This window comes from Periplaneta americana, chromosome 11, assembly GCF_040183065.1.
Source record: "Periplaneta americana isolate PAMFEO1 chromosome 11, P.americana_PAMFEO1_priV1, whole genome shotgun sequence".
NCBI lineage: Eukaryota > Metazoa > Arthropoda > Insecta > Blattodea > Blattidae > Periplaneta > Periplaneta americana.
In genome coordinates, this window is record NC_091127.1 from 164,377,840 (window position 1) to 164,400,241 (window position 22,402).

General features: G+C 33.9%; 1 protein-coding gene across 2 annotated transcripts in view; it reads left to right on the top strand.

Annotated features, from left to right (window-relative positions):
• The window catches only part of LOC138709568 (zinc finger protein OZF-like), a 72,439-nt gene extending 50,746 nt beyond the window's left edge, over positions 1–21,693 (top strand). The window contains exon 7 of one of the 2 annotated variants that reach the window (XM_069840431.1): positions 19,929–21,693. In XM_069840431.1, the coding sequence (XP_069696532.1) occupies positions 19,929–19,934 (6 nt within the window). In that variant the 3' untranslated portion in view covers positions 19,935–21,693. Of the gene's footprint in view, positions 1–4,246; positions 19,847–19,928 lie in introns of those variants that run through there. The other variant, XM_069840430.1, reaches the window with a different exon arrangement.
• The last annotated feature ends 709 nt before the right edge of the window (positions 21,694–22,402 follow it).

A 22,402-nucleotide genomic window follows, 5' to 3' on the forward strand; every position in this document is an offset into this window, starting at 1 on the left:
TTCGATGAACAGATCAATTTTATCCAAATATTTGGTATTTGACAAACTCTCCAAGATTTCGATGAACAGATCAGTTTTATCCAAATATTTCGTATTTGACAAACTCTCCAAGATTTCTGTGAACAGATCAATTCTACCGAAATATTTTGTATTTGACAAACTCTTAGTTGTTTCAGAGGTTCGTTTTCTAGGTTTTCTGAGAATATTTGGTTTAAATTTTGAATCTTTAGGTGTCCTTTGTTTTCCGTAAATGGTCGTATTGCATCTGTTTTGATCAGATACATTCTTGGTGGAATCTGTATTGTCCTTCCTGCATATGTTTCTATTTGGGGATAATTATCTTTGTTGGGAATTTGATCTTTCCATAATTCTCGTATTTTCATACTTGCAGTTATATTCTTCAGGAGCGTAGTGCCAGTCTTGGAAATCCTTTGTTTTGGAGTTTAAGTATAACTTTTTTATTTCACTTAGAAACCAATTTTTATCTTTTGTTTTTTTCTTTTTGGATGTCTATGAGTCTTTTGGCTTCTGCAATACAATTGGATACTTTAAAGTAGAAAGGTGCAAAGTGCCAAAATCATAGAAAACGAAATTATTATGCAGAAAAGTGCAATGTGCCGAGGAGGATGATGTATGAAAGAGGCTACATCCACTTGTGTTTCTTAAGCGAGATATTTAGATGTTATGTTGCCAGCACCATTCAGTTTCAGACGGTAAGCGCCCTCTTGAGCTGCATCATAGAATGCAATGGATCTTCAACAGGTCATGTTTGTGCCCAAACTTACACACAGCGAAATGTTTTACAGATGTCAGCTTTCACGTTATAACTTTGGAGTTTGTGCATGTGATACAATGCAGTCTTACATGTGTATGTGGGATGAAAGCATCGCGAGTAGAGGTGCCAATGAGATTGCCTCGTGTGTACTAAAATTGATGAATATGGACATAACAAACAACAAGAATCTGATAACTGTGCAGCTGAGAACAAAAATCGTGTAATGGTTTTCATGTATCTCTTTTTAGTTGCCATTGGTTTATTTGAGAACATAGAACAACATTTCCTTCTCAGCGGCCACAGTTTCTTGCAATGCGATTCTGATTTTGCTTTGATTGAAAAACGACAGAAAGTCACAAAAGCCTTCATTCCTAGTGACCTGCTTAAAATCATACAAGACTCAGCATTGTTTCAAGTTAAAGCATAAAATAGGAAATTACTGAAGAAAAGAAGGGGGATCTACTAGCAATGACTCCCTATCTTCCAAATGAGGAGCATAGGCAGTTGTATAGGCAGATCTGTGAGTAAAAATTGTTCCAGAATAGGAAAAAATAGGTATTGGACTTTGCACTATTCTACTGCAACTGTACCCATTACTTAACCCTTTTCACAATCTGTGTTATATAATTAAATATGGAGAAATAATGTCTTTACATACCACTATTATTAATGAGTAAACACTGTACCATTGCTGTTTTCTATCAGTAAAAAAAAAAATGACACAAATATGTGTACAATTATTCTTATAGCTACATTTGTTTATCTTATCTCCAATGTTTCATTTTGGCACTTTGCACCCTTCTACTTTAAAGTATCCAATTGTCTAGATCAATACACTGTGAACTTGTGTATTTCAAATCCACCACTCCCAAATCAATAAGCTACTACTGGAATTATGTATTCTTGCGACATATATGTCTAGAATAATCTCAACATATACACCAATTCTTAAGGATTATTAATATTTGAAAACCTATATACCAATTCTTAATATTGGAAAAGGATTACTGATATTTGAAAGGAAAGAGTTATGGGTTAATAACCCATTCCCCATATGGAACTCTAAATGAACCCAACCCTTTGGTTATGTGAGATGGAAATGGATGGTTAATACAGAAGAAATTACAGTGCAACACTATTTCCAAAAAAGCATTTATTAAAATTTGAACATTTTTTTTATGACTGTTGCTTGCATATTTCACAAACACAAGGCATTATGTCTTCATCATTATTCGATAGCATCATCTGAAAAACATAAAAAATAAATATAGTAAATATGAAATAAAAATATATAGTTAAATGTGCTTACATTTACGCGATGAAGTGTTGGTTCACACGGTTGCCACAAGATCTAAATTGAAATAAATGAAATATTATGGCTCCTATTACACTATTAATGCACATGAACTTGTGTTTAAAAATGAATTACGTAAGGTCAAGACATGTAAAATAAAAAAACATATGTAAAATATACCATTCGAAAAAAAAAACATAAAAAATAAATATAGTAAATATGAAATAAAAATATATAGTTAAATGTGCTTACGTTTTCATGCTGAAGCGTTGGTTGCCGCATCATCTAAATTAAAATAAAAGAAATATTAATCCAATGGCTGCTATTAAAATAAAAAACATAAAAAATGAAAATAGTTAATATGAAATAAAAATATATAGTTAAATGTGCTTACGTTATCGTGATGAAGTCCTGCTTGGTATACATCGCATGAGTCGGCGCACTCGTATGCTGATATCATCGGCTCCCACAGATTGGGGCTAAGACAGGTTACCAAATGCATGTAACCGTCACACCTCTCAATATGATAGGTCTTACAATGGTGATTGTAGTTCACTGTTATGAATAAGGTTGCATTCATTGTGAGCTTCCTTATATCCTAGCGTGGGGCAGACAGCATACATGTCTTGTTATTGCATGCCTCGCAAACACATATCTCATTTCAGTTTAAGTCAGAGTATGGCATTTTTTAACTAATCACTCTTCCGCTAGATTTGTACCGTATGCATCTTCTTATCCCAACTAGGGTCTAAACTTGTTCAATGTCAATTATTCTACACCACAGTAATTCTCCCATTACACTATTACTAGACAATTCGAACAATTGTCGGATGTAGTGTAGCAAGCTTGCATAATATTTGCAGAACATAGTAGATAACGATTATGTGCATGCAATCAATACAGTATTTGTGTAATATAAGACAGTTCGTATATTCGTGTGATGCTGCAATGTTCCCTGCTCTTAACTTTCTGAAGTTCGTATGTTCGTGTTCGTGCTGAAATGTTCCATGATCTTAACTTCCTGCAGTTCGTGTTCGTGCTGCAATGTTCCCTGATCTTAACTTCCTGCAGTTCGTATGTTCGTGTTCGTGCTGAAATGTTCCATGATCTTAACTTCCTGCAGTTCGTGTTCGTGCTGCAATGTTCCATGATCTTAACTTCCTGCAGTTCGTGTTCGTGCTGCAATGTTCCCTGATCTTAACTTCCTGCAGTTCGTATGTTCGTGTTCGTGCTGAAATGTTCCATGATCTTAACTTCCTGCAGTTCGTGTTCATGCTGCAATGTTCCCTGATCTTAACTTCCTGCAGTTCGTATGTTCGTGTTCGTGCTGCCTGACAAGACTCTATAACACTGGCTAAGCATCTTAAGATCGTGTATTCCGCTGGCACTGTTCCTGTTTAAAATTTAATACTCCACAGGAAATCATGCTACAGGGCCCTGGAGCATAACAATGCCCCCTTCTTTTCAAAAAGACGATGCCTCAATGGCACGTGCTTTTTCATTGAACTTGTTGTAAGGCCTAGTGATCGTGGGTTAGATTCTGTAACACATACACGCACACAAGCAACAGAGAAAGTTTACAGAGAGTTATCTCATGTCAGGGACTCTCTCTTTGCTCAGGCAGGCTTACGGGGTATTTACTCCTCGCCATTGGCCTTCAAATGCACACCATTTATACCATGAATCTGGTGATCACTAAATTACAAGGCAAAGCGGAATCACTAATAATATCCTCCTTAAAAAAAAAAAGAACTTAGTTTATGCATTCTAATTGGTTTTGAATTTTCCATGTTAAATTTTGAGACAATCTATAATTTCGTGTTGGTTCGGTTCATTTCGGTTCGTTACATGGCGTCAGCTATAACAGTTATCAGCCCTTGATACAACAGTACATTTTGGGAACTATACTTTCCCCTTTTACAGTAAGATTTCACAATTTTGGGTATTATTGAGTTAACATAATATTTCTCTCTCTCTCACTCATTCACTTTTGGTTCTGTCGGGGCCCCGATATACACTTTTTTCTCCTCACACATACTGCATACACACACACACACATGTTTTACTGTAATTCACTCCGTTCTTAAGCTAAATGTTTGTCTTAAAAGCATTCAAGTCTTAACTCTGTGTTGGATGCCTTTTCGTACGGAGATGCGTTGTTTTCTTTTTCCTCATAGTTCCCTGATAAGCCCCACGAGGAGGGAGAGCACTTGGCAGAGAACTTGCGCTTGTCTCTGGTGCCGCAGTTCCTCCCACTCGCAGGGACATACCGTACGTCCGGGTTGCCGCTTGGGACTTCATACCAGGTTCCGCACCCAGAACACCGCAGTAATCGTCGTTGGGGCTCCCCCAGCCTCCGCGACGCCTCGTAGGGCGACCCGCAGAGCGGGACCACCGGGCACCGCGAAGTGTGGGTCATTTCGGGAACATCTAAAAGAAACGAACCACATCAACATCAGTACTTTTCGCGAGCAGGCGAGGATCCCTCGTGTGCTTGCACTTCCGTGCTCTTTTGCTGTTCTGCTGACACATGTGGTTGGGTTCCGTGTTGAGCGCTGATAGCGTTCCAGCTGGGACGTGACGTCACCTGTCCATCGTGGCTCTCATTGCTTACGCTGCGATTTATGCTACGTCTTGCATTCTCGAAGCCTAGAGCATATACACTACATAAGTTCAAGTAACACAATGATTAAATATGTAACATAATTTTTTGCATCCAGTACACATTTTTTCAAGTACTGTATTATGTATGTATTTATTCACACTGCAATGGGTATATACCCGGTGGCAGTGGTAACTAATTACACTCAATAATGACAATAATAAACTTATTAATTAAAATACAATTAATAATAATACTAATAATTAATACTAACAATAATTTATTATAATAATAATAATAATAATAATAATAATAACAGGGAATATCCTAAATTAAATGAAGCACGATCACTTAAAATAACATTTAAAATAAATCTAATTTGTATCTTAAACCTAAGATCGAACTAAAACCCACGAGTATGATATGTTCATAGCTGCACAAGTACCTTTCAACATTACACTCATTTCGCTGTCAACTCGCTCACTGCACTGGAACTACGACACATTTCACTGATTCTGTCCTGATTTCACTAACACTTCAAAAACATTTCACTGTTCAAATACTTTGCACTGCCACTATAAACTATAAAGCTTCACTGACAGGAACACGTTTCACTTACACAACACACTTCACTGACACAACATAATTCTTCACTGATACAACACTTCAATAACAAAATATCGTTTACACCCTTTAAATACTGTGTATAATTACCGTCTATTAGTAAAGTCCTTAAGCCTATTTTTAAATACATTTTTGGTTGTTGGTAAAGCCTTTAGTAAGTCTGCAGGTAAAGCATTCCAGTCCCTGATAGTACGATTGAGAAAAGAAAACTTTCCAGTGTCCGTCCTCTGTCTTCTTTCCCTCAATTTATATGAGTGGTCGTTCCTTGAAGAGTAATTTGGCGGCTGCAACCTATTTCTTTATTTCTCTCCAGGCAGGCTCACCTCTGTATGTTTTGAAAAGTGCGTATAATCGAATTTAAGATGATCGTTTACGCACTCACGAAAGAGTTTCAGTTATGACATCTCTAACTTCAATTTTCACATCAACTATGCTTTCCTTTTAAATCATTGCTTGAGATACGTTTAAATTTCAATATTTACATATATGTGTTAGGCAGAGTAACCTTCAAAACTATATTAAATGCTGTTATATCTCTGTGTCAAATTAACCCTAAGCTTAAGAACATATCTTATCTCATTGTTCAAAATGCTTCAAAATCTATATACATGTTACATAGCACTTAACTCGAGCAACAGAATTATTTATGATACAGTTATTTCAAGTTACAAAAGTAGAAATAAATTTTACAAGTGCCATTTTGAGGTTGGGCATCTTCAGGCGAGCTTCATGCTCCACTTAACATTATACAATATACTTAGAGTTTTTCCTGGAATGAGCGATATCACGTCGAATGTCGCTCAGATCCGATGACACAGGCTTCCTCAGTTTTCTCTGGCTAGACAGTGCGGCTGAGTAGCTGAAAACATCATAACATGTGGGGAACAGAGAGTGTAAATCTCGTCCCCATATTTCATTAGATCACTTCCTTACGACAACAATCACACAATCTGCTATTAGACAGGTTAATAAATGTTTCTATTTCGCAATCCATAGCGAGGTGAAGTTGGTTGGTCTCTCTATTCGACTGTTTCATTACTCACACTGGGAGCATTAACTGAGTTTGGGTCGAACTCGTGGTCTGGTTCAGTAGAACTCTGTGCCTGGGGAGGATCACGTAATCTCGCTTTCCACGAGGCAAGAGGGATTTCGTCCTCGGACTCAAAGTCTTCATCCCTCCCTACTCTGTCTCTTAACTCGCTCAGTGGCATCTCATCTTCCGACACTTTTTATGTTTTGTTATCCATTTCCCGCCCGGGGTACCGACCATGCCATCCACCAGGTGAGATGGGCTTAAAACCCGTTTTGATTTCACGTGCTTACAGATGTCGTCTTAATCAAACATCTCTTACATTTAATTTGATTCAATGCAATATAGCCATAAGTCGCTTTGTTGAGACTCGCGTAAGAAAAGAGTTCGAACAATGCGTGATATAATTTAACCAATTAAAATGCGTGCTTTGTTCTAATGGACCAATGCGATTAGTCCAGCAATGATCTGTGGCGTAAGAATACTATTATCGTAGACTGATGAGTTGATTGTAGGGCGAACCCGGGTGCAATTCAAAGATGATGCCATTTTTCTTGCCTTCTTCGTGGACGTCGGGAAGTTACGTCCGCTACCACATGACCTCTGTCTTGACCAAAGACTGATGACTAATAACCGCCGACTAATGACTAGTGACCGCGATTTGGACGTTTCATGTCCATTTATAAGTTCTCGAACCACGTCCTTTGCAACGTAACAGAGTGACACTATTTTGCCCGCGAATCTTCTAAAAAGACGGTATTGCATTCACTAAACACCACGCTTCTGGTTCTTAACCATTATTTCAGATCAGCATTTCCTGTTGTCACTTGGAACAATACCGATTTAAGGAACTCTATAACTCTGGCTAAGCATCTATTTACTTCGCAAGCTGGGGTTGCATTGAGCGTCTTAACCGTGTATTCTGCTGACACTGTTCCTGTTTCAAATTTAATATTCCACAGGAAATCATGCTACAGGGCGCTCTTTAGCCCTAGGGCATAACAATAGATACCGTTGCCTCTGTGTCAATCAACCACTTCAATATCTTCCCATGTACACTTGTTTCTACCATGAGAGCTTCTGTGCACGAGCTGATTCCAGATATTATTGGAGAGATTGACTTATCTACTGCTTCTCCACTGGGGCGGTCATCGAGGCAGAACCGTTTCCCTGCTTTGTTCTATAATTCCCTTTTGAATGACAGTCTCTCGCAATATGTCCCTCTTTCTACAACGAAAACAGTCTATTGTGCCCCATATCTGACAACAATATATAGTAAATATGAAATAAAACAAAAGTACATATATAATATAAATGAATAATAGTTAAATGTGTACATTTTTTAATGCTGAAATGTTGGTTGACATTTTTGCTGCATCATCTAAATTGAAATAAAAGAAATATTATGGCTTCTGTTACACTATTAATGCACATGAATTTCTGTTTAAAAATGAATTACGTAAGTTCAAGATATAAAATAAAAAAAAAACATGTGTAAAATATACCATTCGAAAAAAACATAAAAAATAAATATATTAAATATGAAATAAAAATATATAGTTAAATGTGCTTACGTTTTCATGCTGAAGCGTTGGTTGCCGCATCATCTAAATTAAAATAAAATAAATATTAATCCAATGGCTGCTATTACAATAAAAAACATAAAAAATACATATAGTAAATATGAAATAAAAATATATAGTTAAATGTGCTTATGTTTGCATGCTGAAGCGTTGGTTGCCGCATCATCTAAATTAAAATAAAAGAAATATTAATCCAATGGCTGCTATTACAATAAAAAACATAAAAAATGAATATAGTAAATATGAAATAATGAAATGTGCTTACATTTTCATGCTGAAGTGTTGGTTGACATTATTGCCGCATCATCTAAATTGAAATAAAAGAAATATTATGGCTTCTATTACACTATTAATGCACATGAATTTCTGTTTAAAAATGAATTACGTAAGTTCAAGACATAAAATAAAAAAAAAAACGTGTGTAAAATATACCATTCGAAAAAAACATAAAAAATAAATATAGTAAATATGAAATAAAAATATATAGTTAAATGTGCTTACATTTTCATGCTGAAGCGTTGGTTGCCGCACATTTTCATGCTGAAGTGTTGGTTGCCACATCATCTAAATTAAAATAAAAGGAATATTAATCCAATGGCTGCTATTACAATAAAAAACATAAAAAATGAATATAGTAAATATGAAATAATTAAATGTGCTTACATTTTCATGCTGAAGCATTGGTTGCCGCACATTTTCATGCTTAAGCGTTGGTTGCCACATCATCTAAATTAAAATAAAAGAAATATTAATCCAATGGCTGCTATTGCAATAAAAGACATAAAAAATGAATATAGTAAATATGAAATAATTAAATGTGCTTACGTTTTCATGCTGAAGCGTTGGTTGCCGCACATTTTCATGCTGAAGCGTTGGTTGCCACATCATCTAAATTAAAATAAAAGAAATATTAATCCAATGGCTGCTATTGCAATAAAAAACATAAAAAATGAATATAGTAAATATGAAATAATTAAATGTGCTTACATTTTCATGCTGAAGCATTGGTTGCCGCACATTTTCATGCTGAAGCGTTGGCTGCCACATCATCTAAATTAAAATAAAATAAATATTAATCCAATGGCTGCTATTGCAATAAAAAACATAAAAAATGAATATAGTAAATATGAAATAAAAATATATAGTTAAATGTGCTTACGTTTTCGCGATGAAGTGCTGCTTGGTATACATCACACGTCTCAGCGCACTCGTATACTGATACCGCCGGTTCCCATGGATCAGGGTTGAGACAGGTTACTATATGCAGACAGCTATCACATCTTTCGACATGATAGGCATTGCAATGTTGTTGATAATTCATTATTATGAATAAGGTTGCATTCATTGTGAGCTTCCTTATATCCTAGCGTGGGGCAGACCGCATACATGTCTTGTTATTGCATGCCTCGCAAACACACATCGCATTTCAGTTTAAGTCAGAGTATGGTATTTTTTAAATAATCATTCTTCCGCTAGATTTGTACCGTATGCATCTTCTTATCCCAACCAGGGTCTAAACTTGTTCCGTGTCAATTACTCTACACCACAATATTTCTCGCATTACACTATTACTCAGACAATTCGAACAATTGTCGGATGTAGTGTAGCAAGCTAGCATAATATTTGCAGAACATAGTAGATAGTGATTATGTGCATGCAATGAATACAGTATTTGTGTAATATGAGACATTGTAGGTGGTCGTCGAACAATCACAGGATGTCAATGAAGGCTTGCATCACATAGCAGATAGCGATTATGCATATGTAATCACAAAGCATGACAAATACATCAGCATTGAGCACGTGCGATTTTTAACTGCTATATTTACTGTATTATGAACTGCTCCAAATCGTACTTTCGGTGATAATGTATGGCTTAAAGTAAATTCAGTAATCGATCCAATAAATGTTACTTCAGAATTATTAAATTGGAATCCTAATAATAATAATAATAATAATAATAATAATAATAATAATAATAATAATGTTACATTCTGATGAATTTAATGTCGGTAATAATGTCTGGCTTAAATTAAATACACTGAACAACAAACCACTCAATGTTACTTCAAAATGTATTACATTGGAATAATTTTTTTTTTTTTATTTTTTATTTACTTATATTTAATGTGCTGTACAACAGCCAGAGGCCAATTACAGTTCAGCATAAACAATGTAACAAAACATTAGCAATAATTTACAATAAAAGTACAAAGAAATAATTAAATTAATGGCAATTAATTAAAATGATAATTACAAATGAAATAATGGAATCATAAATGAAGAATGGAATCATATAAAATAATATTACAAAGATATACAAGATTATAATACAACGATATTAATGACAATGAATGGACGGGATAAAATGGATGACTAAACTACATAGCATAATGAGCGAGAATAATATTAAAATACATATTTAAACAAAAGATATAAATGAAAACTGATATAAAACTTCAAAATATATACTACACATTAAATGGATCCAAGCTTGATCCATGCAAATTAGCATATTTTGTACATCTGCAGACCGAGAGAGATTTAGAATTTCTATTGTAAAACATTTTATGATATCTTAAACCCTTAGAAGGAATACGAAGACTGATATTGCTTAGGAAAGATTCACAATCAATAGCACCCTTAAGAACTTTACAAAAAAATAAGTAATCAAGATCTTGACGTCTGGCAAATAAACTACAGCAATTAAAATATTTGCAGTTAATCTCATATTTATAATCATCAGAATTAGGTAAAAATCTATAAGAACAAAGGGAAATAAATTTTCTTTGAATATTCTCAATCTTAGCCGAGTCAGTGGAAGTAATAGAATTCCATACAACAGATGCATATTCAAGCTTGGATCTGACCAATGTATAGTATAAAATTAACAAACACATAGGAGTAGAAAAAGAATAAGTTATAGATCTAATTAGACCAAGCATTCTTAATGAATGGGTATAAATATATTGCACATGATCATGGAAATATAATTTAGAATCAAGTAAGACACCAAGATCTCTAATAGTATCTTTCCTAGTAATTATGACATTATTAAGAGTATAATTAAATTTTTGGGAGGTTGTTTTACGTGTGAAAGAAATAGCAAAAGTTTTGGAGTGATTAATTTTCATTCCGTTTTCAACAGTCCAAAGTGCAATTGAATTGATATCCTTTTGAAGAATTTGACAATCAGCCAAACTACTAATTTTGAGAAAGATTTTGAGATCATCCGCAAATAAAAGAAAGCTAGAACTTATTCTTTTATTTATGTCATTTATAAATAATAAAAATAAGAGAGGCCCCAAAGTAGACCTTTGAGGTACTCCACATAAACTATTAAATGGATCCGAGAGAGAATTACCTAGTCTAACACAAGATTGTCTATCTGTTAATTAGTTTTCAAACCAATTCACGTAGTTCATGGAGAGACCAAAATTACTTAATTTGTTTAATAAAATTTTGTGAGGAACAACATCAAATGCTTTGCTAAAATCAAAATAAATTGAGTCAATTTGACCTTGAATTTCGACAACAGGCATAATGAGATTGAGATAGGAAACTAAATTAGTAATTGTAGATTTCCCTTTAGTAAAACCGTGTTGGGCTGAATTGATCTTATTTTTGACATAAAATGAAATGTGTTTGTGTATAATTTTTTCAAAAATTTTAGAAAAATTGTTCAGGATAGAAATAGGTCTATAATTAGTAACATTGTTTTTATTACCATTTTTATAGACAGGAATAATAGATGCTTCTTTCCATAGTGAAGGATAAATTCCTGTTTTTAAACTAAGATTGAATAAATAAGTTAAAACAGGTATGAGAATATCAGAGCAACCCTTAATTATAAAATTAGGAATGTTATCAGTACCTTTAGATTTATTAGGCTTCATCTTTTTAATGGCTTTAATTACATCAGCAATTGTTATTTTAGTTAGGGGCAAACAGTCAGTAATATTAGAAACGTAAGTAATGAAATTAGAGTTATAATTTTGTTGAACAGATTTAAATTGACTAGCAAATGCATTAACAATTTCAATTTAATCCGTGATGTGAACCCCACTTATTAATAATTCAGTAGGATAATTATTAGTTTTACGAAAAGACGCAACGTATTTCCAAAATTTATTTGGTTCATTCTTTAAATTATCATCAATCGATTGTAACCATTTAAATTTGTCCAATTTAATCATAGCTTTGACTTGTTTTCTAAGATTAGAAAAAATTTGATAATGATGATCGGTTTTGTATTTTTTAAATTTCCGATGCGCTTTGTTTTTTTGCTTTATGAGTTGACGTAAATTGTTTGAAAACCATTTAGGATAGTGTGACTTTTTAACAAATGTGACTGGGACGGACAGATATATAGCATTATTTATAACTTGAGACAATGAATTAGTGGCAGCATTTACATCAGTGATCTGATAAATATACTTGCTTATGGATAGGAGGGATTCCTATTTAGAATGTGACCTCAGACTTTCGAAATAATCACAAGTGTAGATATTCACTATTACTAAGTTTATTAACAAGATATCAATTTATCACAGATAGAATATTGAATATTGAAATTGAACGATTTAAGAAGTATCAAAATTCCTGTTAATTCTAAAGTATCAAAATGAACTAGTTAAATGTAAAGTACAAGAATTGAACTGATGATCTTACAGTTCATTGTAAGGCGAACCCTGGTGCAATTCAAAGATGATGCCATTTTTCTCTTGCCTTCTCCGTGGACGTCCGGAAGTTACATCCGCTACCACATGACCGCTATCTTGACCAAAGACTGATGACTAATAACCGCCGACTAATGACTAATGACCACGATTTGGACGTTTCATATCCATTTATAAGTTCTCGAACCGCGTCCTTTGTGACGTAACAGAGTGACGCTATTTTGCCCGCGAATCTTCTAAAAAGACGGTATTGCATTCACTAAACACCACGCTTCTGATTCTTAACCATTATTTCAGATCAGCATTTCCTGTTGTCACTTGGAACAATACCGATTTAAGGAACTCTATAACTCTGGCTAAGCATCTATTTACTTCGCAAGCTGGGATTGCTTTGCGTCTTAACCGTGTATTCCGCTGACACTGTTCCTGTTTCAAATTTAATACTCCACAGGAAATCATGCTACAGGGCGCTCTTTAGCCCTGGGGCATAACAATAGATACCATTGCCTCTGTGTCAATCAACCACTTCAATATCTTCCCATGTACACTCGGTTCTACCATGAGAGCTTCTGTGCACGAGCTGATTCCAGATATTATTGGAGAGATTGACTTATCTACTGCCTCTCCACTGGGGGGTCATTGAGAGAGAACCATTTCCCTGCATTGTTCTATAATTCCCTTTTGAATGACAGTCTCTCGCAATATATCCCTCTTTCTACAACGAAAACACTCTATTGTCCCCCATATCTGACACCAGTATTTTGTCGTTCCACTTGCCACGACAAGGGCGGATGGCTTATGCTTGAAACATCGCAAGTTACATCCTACTATCAAGACAACACAACGAATTACACACTGCGTTGTACTTCCTAACTCTCTGATAATTTATAAACTGTACTTGCTTATGGATAGGAGGGATTCCTATTTAGAATGTGATCTCAGGCTTTCGAAATAATCACAAGTGTAGATATTCACTATTACTAAGTTTATTAACAAGATATCAATTTATCACAGATAGATTATTGAGATTGAAGAATTTAAGAAGTATCAAAATTGCTGTTAATTTTAAGGTATCAGAATGAACTAGTTAAATGTAAAGTACAAGAATTCAACTGATGATCTTACTTACAGTTGATTGTAGGGCGAACCCTGGTGCAATTCAAAGCTGATGCCATTTTTCTGAACTTCTTCCTGGATGTCGGGAAGTTACGACCTCTACTACATGACCGCTGTCTTGACCAAAGACTGATGACTAATGACCGCGATTTGGGCGTTTCATGTCCATTATTTTTTTTTTTTAAGTTTCTTTGCCTTTCACGTAATTATTATGGCAGTAAATAATCTACGATCTCTCCAGGTTGTGTACTATGAAATTTCTCTTCTTACCTGTCACTGTCGGAATTAGTTTAAATGTCGAGAATGATCTCCCGACATGAAATGACGTGACTGGTGCATACTTGTAAGCAGAAATGTGTTCCAAATGACCGCGTCCTTTGTGACGTAACAGTGACGCTATTTTGCCCGCGAATCTCCTAACAAGACGGTATTGCATTCACTAAACACCACGCTTCTGATTCTTAACAATTATTTCAAATCGGCATTTCCTGTTGTCACTTGGAACAATACCGATTTAAGGAACTCTCACGATTGAATCTCTGTTTTTGATTTAACCAATAGAAATTCAGACTTCAAACTAATATCCAATTAGAAGTCTCGCGAGAGACGCAATTTGTTAAATATTCCTGCATAAATCTATGTATATGTCAGCTGTTGCGAAAGACTGACTTCATGCTAAACTGCAAGCGTACTGTCATCCTCTGAGGAGTTTAGTGCTGAGAGGAATGCGGTTCTGACTAGTCTAGCCCGGTACTGGAGTGGGAGGGAACAGTGACAGGGCCAGTCTAGAAGGAAGTATAATCATACTGAAAACATTCGCCCAATTTACGAGAGCATTATGCCTATTAGTTTTCTAACGTATTTTTGGCGAGATAGAGATACAACCATACGTACCTATGTGTTCAGAGAAGGAAGGTATTGTAGAAAATTTTATTTATTTATTTATTATTTATTTATTCTGGTGAAGTTAAGGCCATCACACCACCAGAAATACAAATACAATAAAATAAATAAAAAGAAAATCATAATAAAACTACAATAATATAAATGAAAAGAAGAATCATACTATAAAATTTAGTGATTAATAGAATTGAATTAAATTTGTAAAGTAATCAATTTAAATATACTGTACTGCTGAACTCACTTGAGAAGTAAAACTACTTGATTTGTATTTTAAGATATCACCAACAAATGATTTTCGCATGACATTATAGGAATCTGTTTTTCACGATACCAATCACACATATTCTAAAATTCCAATAGAATAAAACCAAAAACTTTTCCACAGCATGTTTCCTTAAAAATGACTTGTAACGGTGAAATATTTAATATGAATAATTCATATAATATTAACATAGCTAACATCAGGGAGATGTTTGAGCAAAAATTGCAACAATATATTTAATATATTAATAACAAAACCATATAGGCCTAGGTAAACAATATGTATATGAAATATTCACACACTACTACAAACTGAAGACTGCATATTTTTGGACGATTAATACTTCCCACTCCGCTCGGCTCGGCTTGGCTGTAGCAACAATAGAATCTACCCGCGCACCGATGGCAAGAATACCTCAGGTCCCAGCGCTAAACTCGTCTGAGGAAGACAGTACGCATTTCCTGTCTTGTTCAAGGACTGGACTCTGCTTCTGTTGACGTCGATAAACTGTACGGTAATCTGTTACAACAGGAAGCGATCTCTGTCGTATGTCAAAGCATGTCTTCGATGATTAAACTGAATGTTTTAATAAGTACGATTTCATTACTTTGAAATAAAGTGAAAATAATTGCTTATGATCATAACAAAGTTATGATTCTTATCATAATCCTTGGGCACAACAACTCTACGTTAGACTTGTCGTTTCCATCCTGCTTTTGCCTCAGTTTGCATTCTCTGGTTTCTTTGGGCCAGACCGAGTGCGCCTAGCTTGGCTATTATTCTCATTAGGATAGGAAGATTTTTGGGAATAACAATCCTTAATTACATGCCCCCTTTTTCCGCAGTAACGGCACATGATGCCTCCTGCTACTGAGAATACGGCCCATGTCCCATATCATGTCTACTTTCCTTTTTCTCTAAGTTATCTACATCACAGCTATCTGTATCGCATCCCTTATATTTTTCGGCATTGCAATGCAACTTTTTTTGTTAACTTTCTTTGCCTTTCACGTAATTATTATGGCAGTAAACAATCTACGATCTCTCCAGGTTGTCTACTATGAAATTTCTCTTCTCACCTGTCACTCTCAGAATTAGTTAAATGTCAAGAATGATCTCCCGACATGAAATGACGTAATTTTTTTTTTTTAATATTAAAGAAAATTATAATTGTTATTCCATTCTGTTGAAATGACAGTATAAACGTGCTGAAGATAATGAGTGTTTCAGCATGGCCCTCTTCGTGCCCTTCTTTGCACATGGCCTTCTTTATTATTACAAACAAAAATCTTCTTCTGTTTCTGTTTCTTCTTTTATATTACAAGTTTACATTACATACAGAAAGGCGATACACAAAATGGATACAAAAGTTATTATATACATTTTAGAAATTGTTTATAATTTATATAGGTTTTGCCTCTGTTCAACAGTTTTTCTTTTTCTAGTTGCATGTAACTTTTATATGTGTCTATGGACACATCCTCTGAAGAACACAATACGAAACTCACCGTGTGTGCAAGCATCCGCACACATGAGAAATGCCGAAAGCGATGGGCTAAAATGAAATCCGGCAGGATAAGAATTTCTGGTTTAAACCAAGTGTATCTTGTGATCGCTATAGGTTGCAGATATTGTTTGAGTTGACACCACATTGGTTGGACTCTTGATGCATTCGCTATGTACAAGTGTTTTAGTTTGACCACAGTGAAGACACTTGTCATCTTGCGAAAGATGAATTCTAAAGAGCCGGAATTGAGTAGATATGATGTCATGTATCACCGAAAACCAATTAGATCTTATTCTCGTGAATAAGATTGACACACTAATGTTCTTCCATATACGAGTAAAGTTAACACTGGTTGGGTTATTCCTCATTATGCGCATTGGCATTACCGATTTAGTATACATCTCTTCAAGCTGTAGGTATGACGTATGTTTGGTTATTGCAAATCGATCTTGTAGGTAACTGCATTCCAGAAAATATATCTGGAGGTAGTTAATATGTTTAGGTATGAGACTTAAATTAGAAGGGATTTGCAAATCCATAGAATTTCTCCATTCGGTGACAGGTGCATACTTGTAAGCAGATATGTGTTCCAAATTTCAGTGACTAGTTCATATTTTCCATTGGAAATGTCAGCGATTTGGAACATTTCTTTATATTATCGAGGAACTCTAGTTTCTTTATTCAATGTACTCCACCTGCCTTCATTGATATATTTTGTGTGATTTGCTTGGCTTGCTTGTACTCTTGGTGTTACCACTAAATTATCAGAATCTTTTTGGAATATTAACTCTATGTATAACAAAAAAATAAAGCTTTCGCATGTTACGTCTATATTATTTTCAAAGTTGAGCAAAACTGCAACAGTGAAGCCTTGTGTAATTAAAAGACGTATGATTATTATTATTAATCTAATTGAGTGTTACACCAGTTTCGGATTCTTTCCTAAAGAAGCATTAATTGACATTGACATTTTTATGTAAATTTGATAATGTTTGTATGTATCGTAAAACAGTTCTCTTATGATCCTGAACTATAGCAAATGTCGCTAAAATATTAAGAAATGTTACTTGTTATTTTTGCTGTATAGCAGATATAATATATGAAAGGTTTTACTTATATACCCTTTTGAAATACAATTTCAGTACTTTCGAAAAGTATCTCTTTGTTGATCCAGTAATTCTCGAAGAATGGAAAGTTAATTTCCAGTGAGTGTTTCATACAAAAGTGATTAATTGAAAGCATGGAATTACATACAACTTTAATAACATATAACAAGGCAAGTGAAGGTAGTAAAGTAAGTGGGGAAAACATTCTTAGATATTTTCTATAATGGATTAGACATATATTGGCACAATTGAGAATCTGACTCCTTTATGAATACGGTATATGAATTAAGACATTCATTATAATCCAATTTATAAAATCTGAGACACATATTACTGGGGCTAGGATTTTGATGAAATTGCATCTTTTTTCTAGTAAGCCAGAAACATAGCTGCTTTAGTATTTATATGTTATGTGATAAACTGAGTGTTTTAAAACATATTTGTTATGGCATTATTTTGCATTTTTTTACCTATTACAACTCATAAGAGCATTTTTTGTTTTATTTGGTCATTTTTTGGGCATTTTCATTTAATTTTGGCCATAAATCCCCATTATTAATGTAAAATATTATTTATTTCTGTTGATATTTTCTCTACATATTTTTTCAATTAATACCCATTATTGTGTATATTATTTTAATCGTTTTTCTACACAAATATTTTATTCTAACATAGTACACCCCCACATAATGCATCAGTCCAACCACCCCTTTAATATAGACTCCTCTGTACCTGCTAGTTCCGGATAAGAGTGGCCTTGTGGTGGACTACATGGAGCTACATCAGGTAAAATAATTAATTAAAGTGTACTACTTAGATAAATTATGTAAAATTAAATAAACTTGAATGTTGGTACTAGAATTTAACTTAATTACTAGTCTAAATATTAATATTCCTACTAAGCCTATTATGTAAGATCAATTTTTAGGACATTTTTTCATGATTTATAGTCATCAAAATCCTAGCCCTACATATTATATAATTCCTGATCACATTATATATCATGTTATAAAATGGCAACATGTGAAAAAGAACAACAACTAGGTCGAAAATGAATGTTTTGTTAATGACCGCTAGATGGAAGTCGTACTGCTGCAAGCTATTACCAAATACCTTACTATAATAATACCGGACAGCTAGCAGTTTTACGTGCGAACGACTATGGTGCTGCTACCTACCTGCCGGGATGGAGATACTCGCAAAACAAGCTGTAATCAACTGCAATGTATATTGTTGCTGGAATAGTTAATTTGTTAATAGTTTTATGAATTAGTACTAGTGTTAAAAGGTCAGGGTGTATATGTGCTGTTTATAATTGTGACAATTGCAGCATTACAAATTGCTCCACATCGTACTTTCGATTTCCGACAGTTCATAAAACGTAAGTCAACAACATTCTTTAGTAGGCCTAATTCCTTCGTCTTTGTGTTGATAGAAAAATACAAATTAGTTTTTTTATTTAGATCTAATAAATAAATAGAAGTTAAAATGTATTGCATTTTAAGGTTTTATCAAATTAAGTTTTATTGTCCACATGCCTTTACTAATTATTACAAGCATCAGATTACTATCAATTTTATCTTTGCAGTTGTCAGCAATGCGTATATAAAACATTACTGTAAATTCATTCCTAATATCAGATTGATTTTGTCTCGGTAAATCAAAGAAAAAATATGTAACAATTAATTACGGAAAGTAATATGCAATATTTCTCATAATGTGCAGCTTTGATATAAGATAATAATTTTACATTAAATATTATTCAACATTTCTTAAGTGTTTCACATATAATTCCACATTTGTAACTCACGTTTTAAACAATAGTCCTAATCCCGCCATGTTAATATTTGTATACGTGGACGTAATTCTATCCCGCTCCGCTAGATGTCAGGTCCGCGATTTTTCGCACTCACGCCAATGCTGCTAGTATACAGCTGTCCGGTATTATTATTGTAAAGTATTTGCTATTACTCCATGCAATTCCATCAGGGTTATAATGTGTCTTTTGCAGTCGCTAGATTTCAGCTTAGTGAAATTGATCAAAGTTGTTGTCAATCTGTTAAACGTGATCAGGGATATAATCTAGAAAATGATTATTTTATGATATAGTGTACTTTGAAAGTAAAAATGTATGTCTCACAAATGCAGTATGTCTGTATATGTATACAAGTATGAGTGTTTCCTTTTTCTCAAAATTTTATATTACATGCATGTGTTGTATATTACGACAAGAAACTTTATAAATGTTATACCTATTATGACAAATTTTATAAACAGTTATAAATTCACATATCATATTTGATTGTAATAACCATGTATTGTTTCACATAATATAAAGAGGAAATATTGTTTGTTACTGAAAATAATTATGTACTTTTATTTAATCCTCAATCATCACCTATCATAGCAGTGATTCCCATTTGTCTTACTATACTATTTCATTCCAGAATTAGGACTTGCGTAAAGTTGAAGTGGACGACTTCGATCAACATGTCATTCGGGATACAATCGAAGATTCTGTCGTGTTCAGAAGTAGTACGTACGTTTAAGAAGATAATTCCAAATGGATGATGCCATTGACGAAATAATAATTAATTTCAGACCAAGCGATGAAGACGATGACGATGATGGCAGCAATGATAGGGATATGGATTGTGTATAATTGTAAATTAATGTAAATTCAAATAATAAGCCTGTAAAATATAAGAATATATACATATCAGCCGTAGGTGTAAGTCATGTAGGCCTATATAATGTATAGAAATAGCTGTAGTAACTCCGCCATTGCCGATCCCCAGCCCAGATGAGAGAGGAGGAGTGTACACACGATTATATTTAAATACTTACTCATTATAGGTTAATTAAAACCTGCTATGAAGCTATGTTCTCCTCTCAAAACCAGAGTGTCGTGAGATGATGTCCATATTGAACCAAGTTCTTTTACAGTAGAGAGCCGTAAAGTGAAAGAACCAACGTTTTCTGAAGAGTCACGTTGCCCGAGGGAGGGGCATCCTTGCCGTGCCGTTGCGTTGATGAGTACATGCCGTACCGAGCAGTTCGAAAGACAGACTTAGGGGATGTAAGGTTCAAGATAACTTGCAATAACAGTACTGTAGTTATTTTCTAAGCTTTTATTTCATTGCTTATTTGTTGCAATTACAATGTAGGCCTATACTTATCATGTCAAAACACATTTTCTTAAATTACAAGAGTTCATTTTTCTCACTGCAGATATTTGACGTTTATTTTTAGATAACTTTCTCTATATCAGGTAATATTACATTAGTAGTTGCAATCCTTAAAACTGAACATAAATGATTATCTATCAGTCGACTTCTTAGCCTAGGTTTTTCAAATTTTATGAAAGAAAAAAAATTGTTTACATCTCTATGTAGCCTACTTTATGACATTGATATTTCTGAGACAGTTTTTTGTTTTATTATTTAAAAAAACTAAAAATTAAAATAATTGAGGATATTATGATGATTTGAAAGAGTGTCGAGTGATGCACTGTATTAAATTTGTACTCCCCTATGACATCTATCATAAGACTACAGGTAGAAGGGTAGCAGGAGAGGTAAGGTTTGAACACATGCTGTTGATGGAAAGAAATTCCAATGTAATTTCTTTTCTCTCATTTCACTGTATTTGAAACACATTTCAGGCTTAAATTAGCCAAAAACAGAGGATGGTATGGATTGCTATTGGAGAGCAAGACAAGCACGCATGTTTAGGCCATTGATATGGGCCCATTTTGCTACCTCCAAATTTTTACTTGAGCGAGAATTGGCCGGAAAATGTCCCTTTGAACACTGTATGTAGACAGAATGCCTGACATGCCATAAATCTACTACATGCGATCTCCAGCTTTACTCCCCTAAAAATTTAAGAAAAATGACTTAGAATGTTCTTTCCATTGACCCTTTAGCCTAATTGCATGAGTAGTTTAAAGGAGCAGAAATTGTTTCAGAACAGACTTTTAGATCTTGGTATTTATATTTCATCATATGCAGAAGGGTTTTTGTTTTTAGATTTTGTATTACTGTAGGCCTACATAATTTCTGTTGTGTAGTGGAAATAAATTTGAGATCTGGTAATTCAGTATTAAATAATATCTGTTAAATAACCAGTTATATTTATACTCAAATCGGTAAAGGAATTTACTATAGAATATGGACGTCTACTTATTATTGATTTTAATAAAGAAAATAATTTCTTTGGACATTGGTTTCATTTTTAATAATATCTCAAACAGTTTAAATTTTATTACCTGAATTTTGTATTTTCCTATTCAGATGTATTCTTTTTGCCCTTTTTATAACTTTAGATCAAATTTTTCAGAAGTTCTTACAGTGAGTTAAAGGATATGAGGATTCTGTTCTTACTGATTAAATACAAGTACTGATATGGTATTAGTAGGACTACTACTGGTATTTATGTTATGTATAAACAATTAGTATTTGCTTTACAAACATTGTGGATATGTGGTAAGAACACATATGAATTGAATTATTATTATTATTATTATTATTATTATTATTATTATTATTATTATTATTATTATTGATCCAAATAAAATGTTATGTGTGAGAGTGGAGGGAAGAAGAGGTAGGGGACTGCCAAGGATAAACTGGAAAGATACAGTGGTAAGAATAGGAAGAAAGAGAGGCAAGACGTGGACAGAAATGAAGAAAATGAGCAGGGACTGGGAATTCTAATGGCAAAACGGGACGGAAGAAGAAGAATAAAATGTTATGTTCATCACTTTACAGATCTGTACCAGATCGGTGCCACTGGCGTTTTGATCAAGGATGTTCACATTTTGAAAATTTAAGATACAGGTAAAAATAATCATTTTTATAACAATTTTTGTAGAGATCAACATTAACAAAGTTTCGGGAAATAGTGTGGAAGTAGCCAT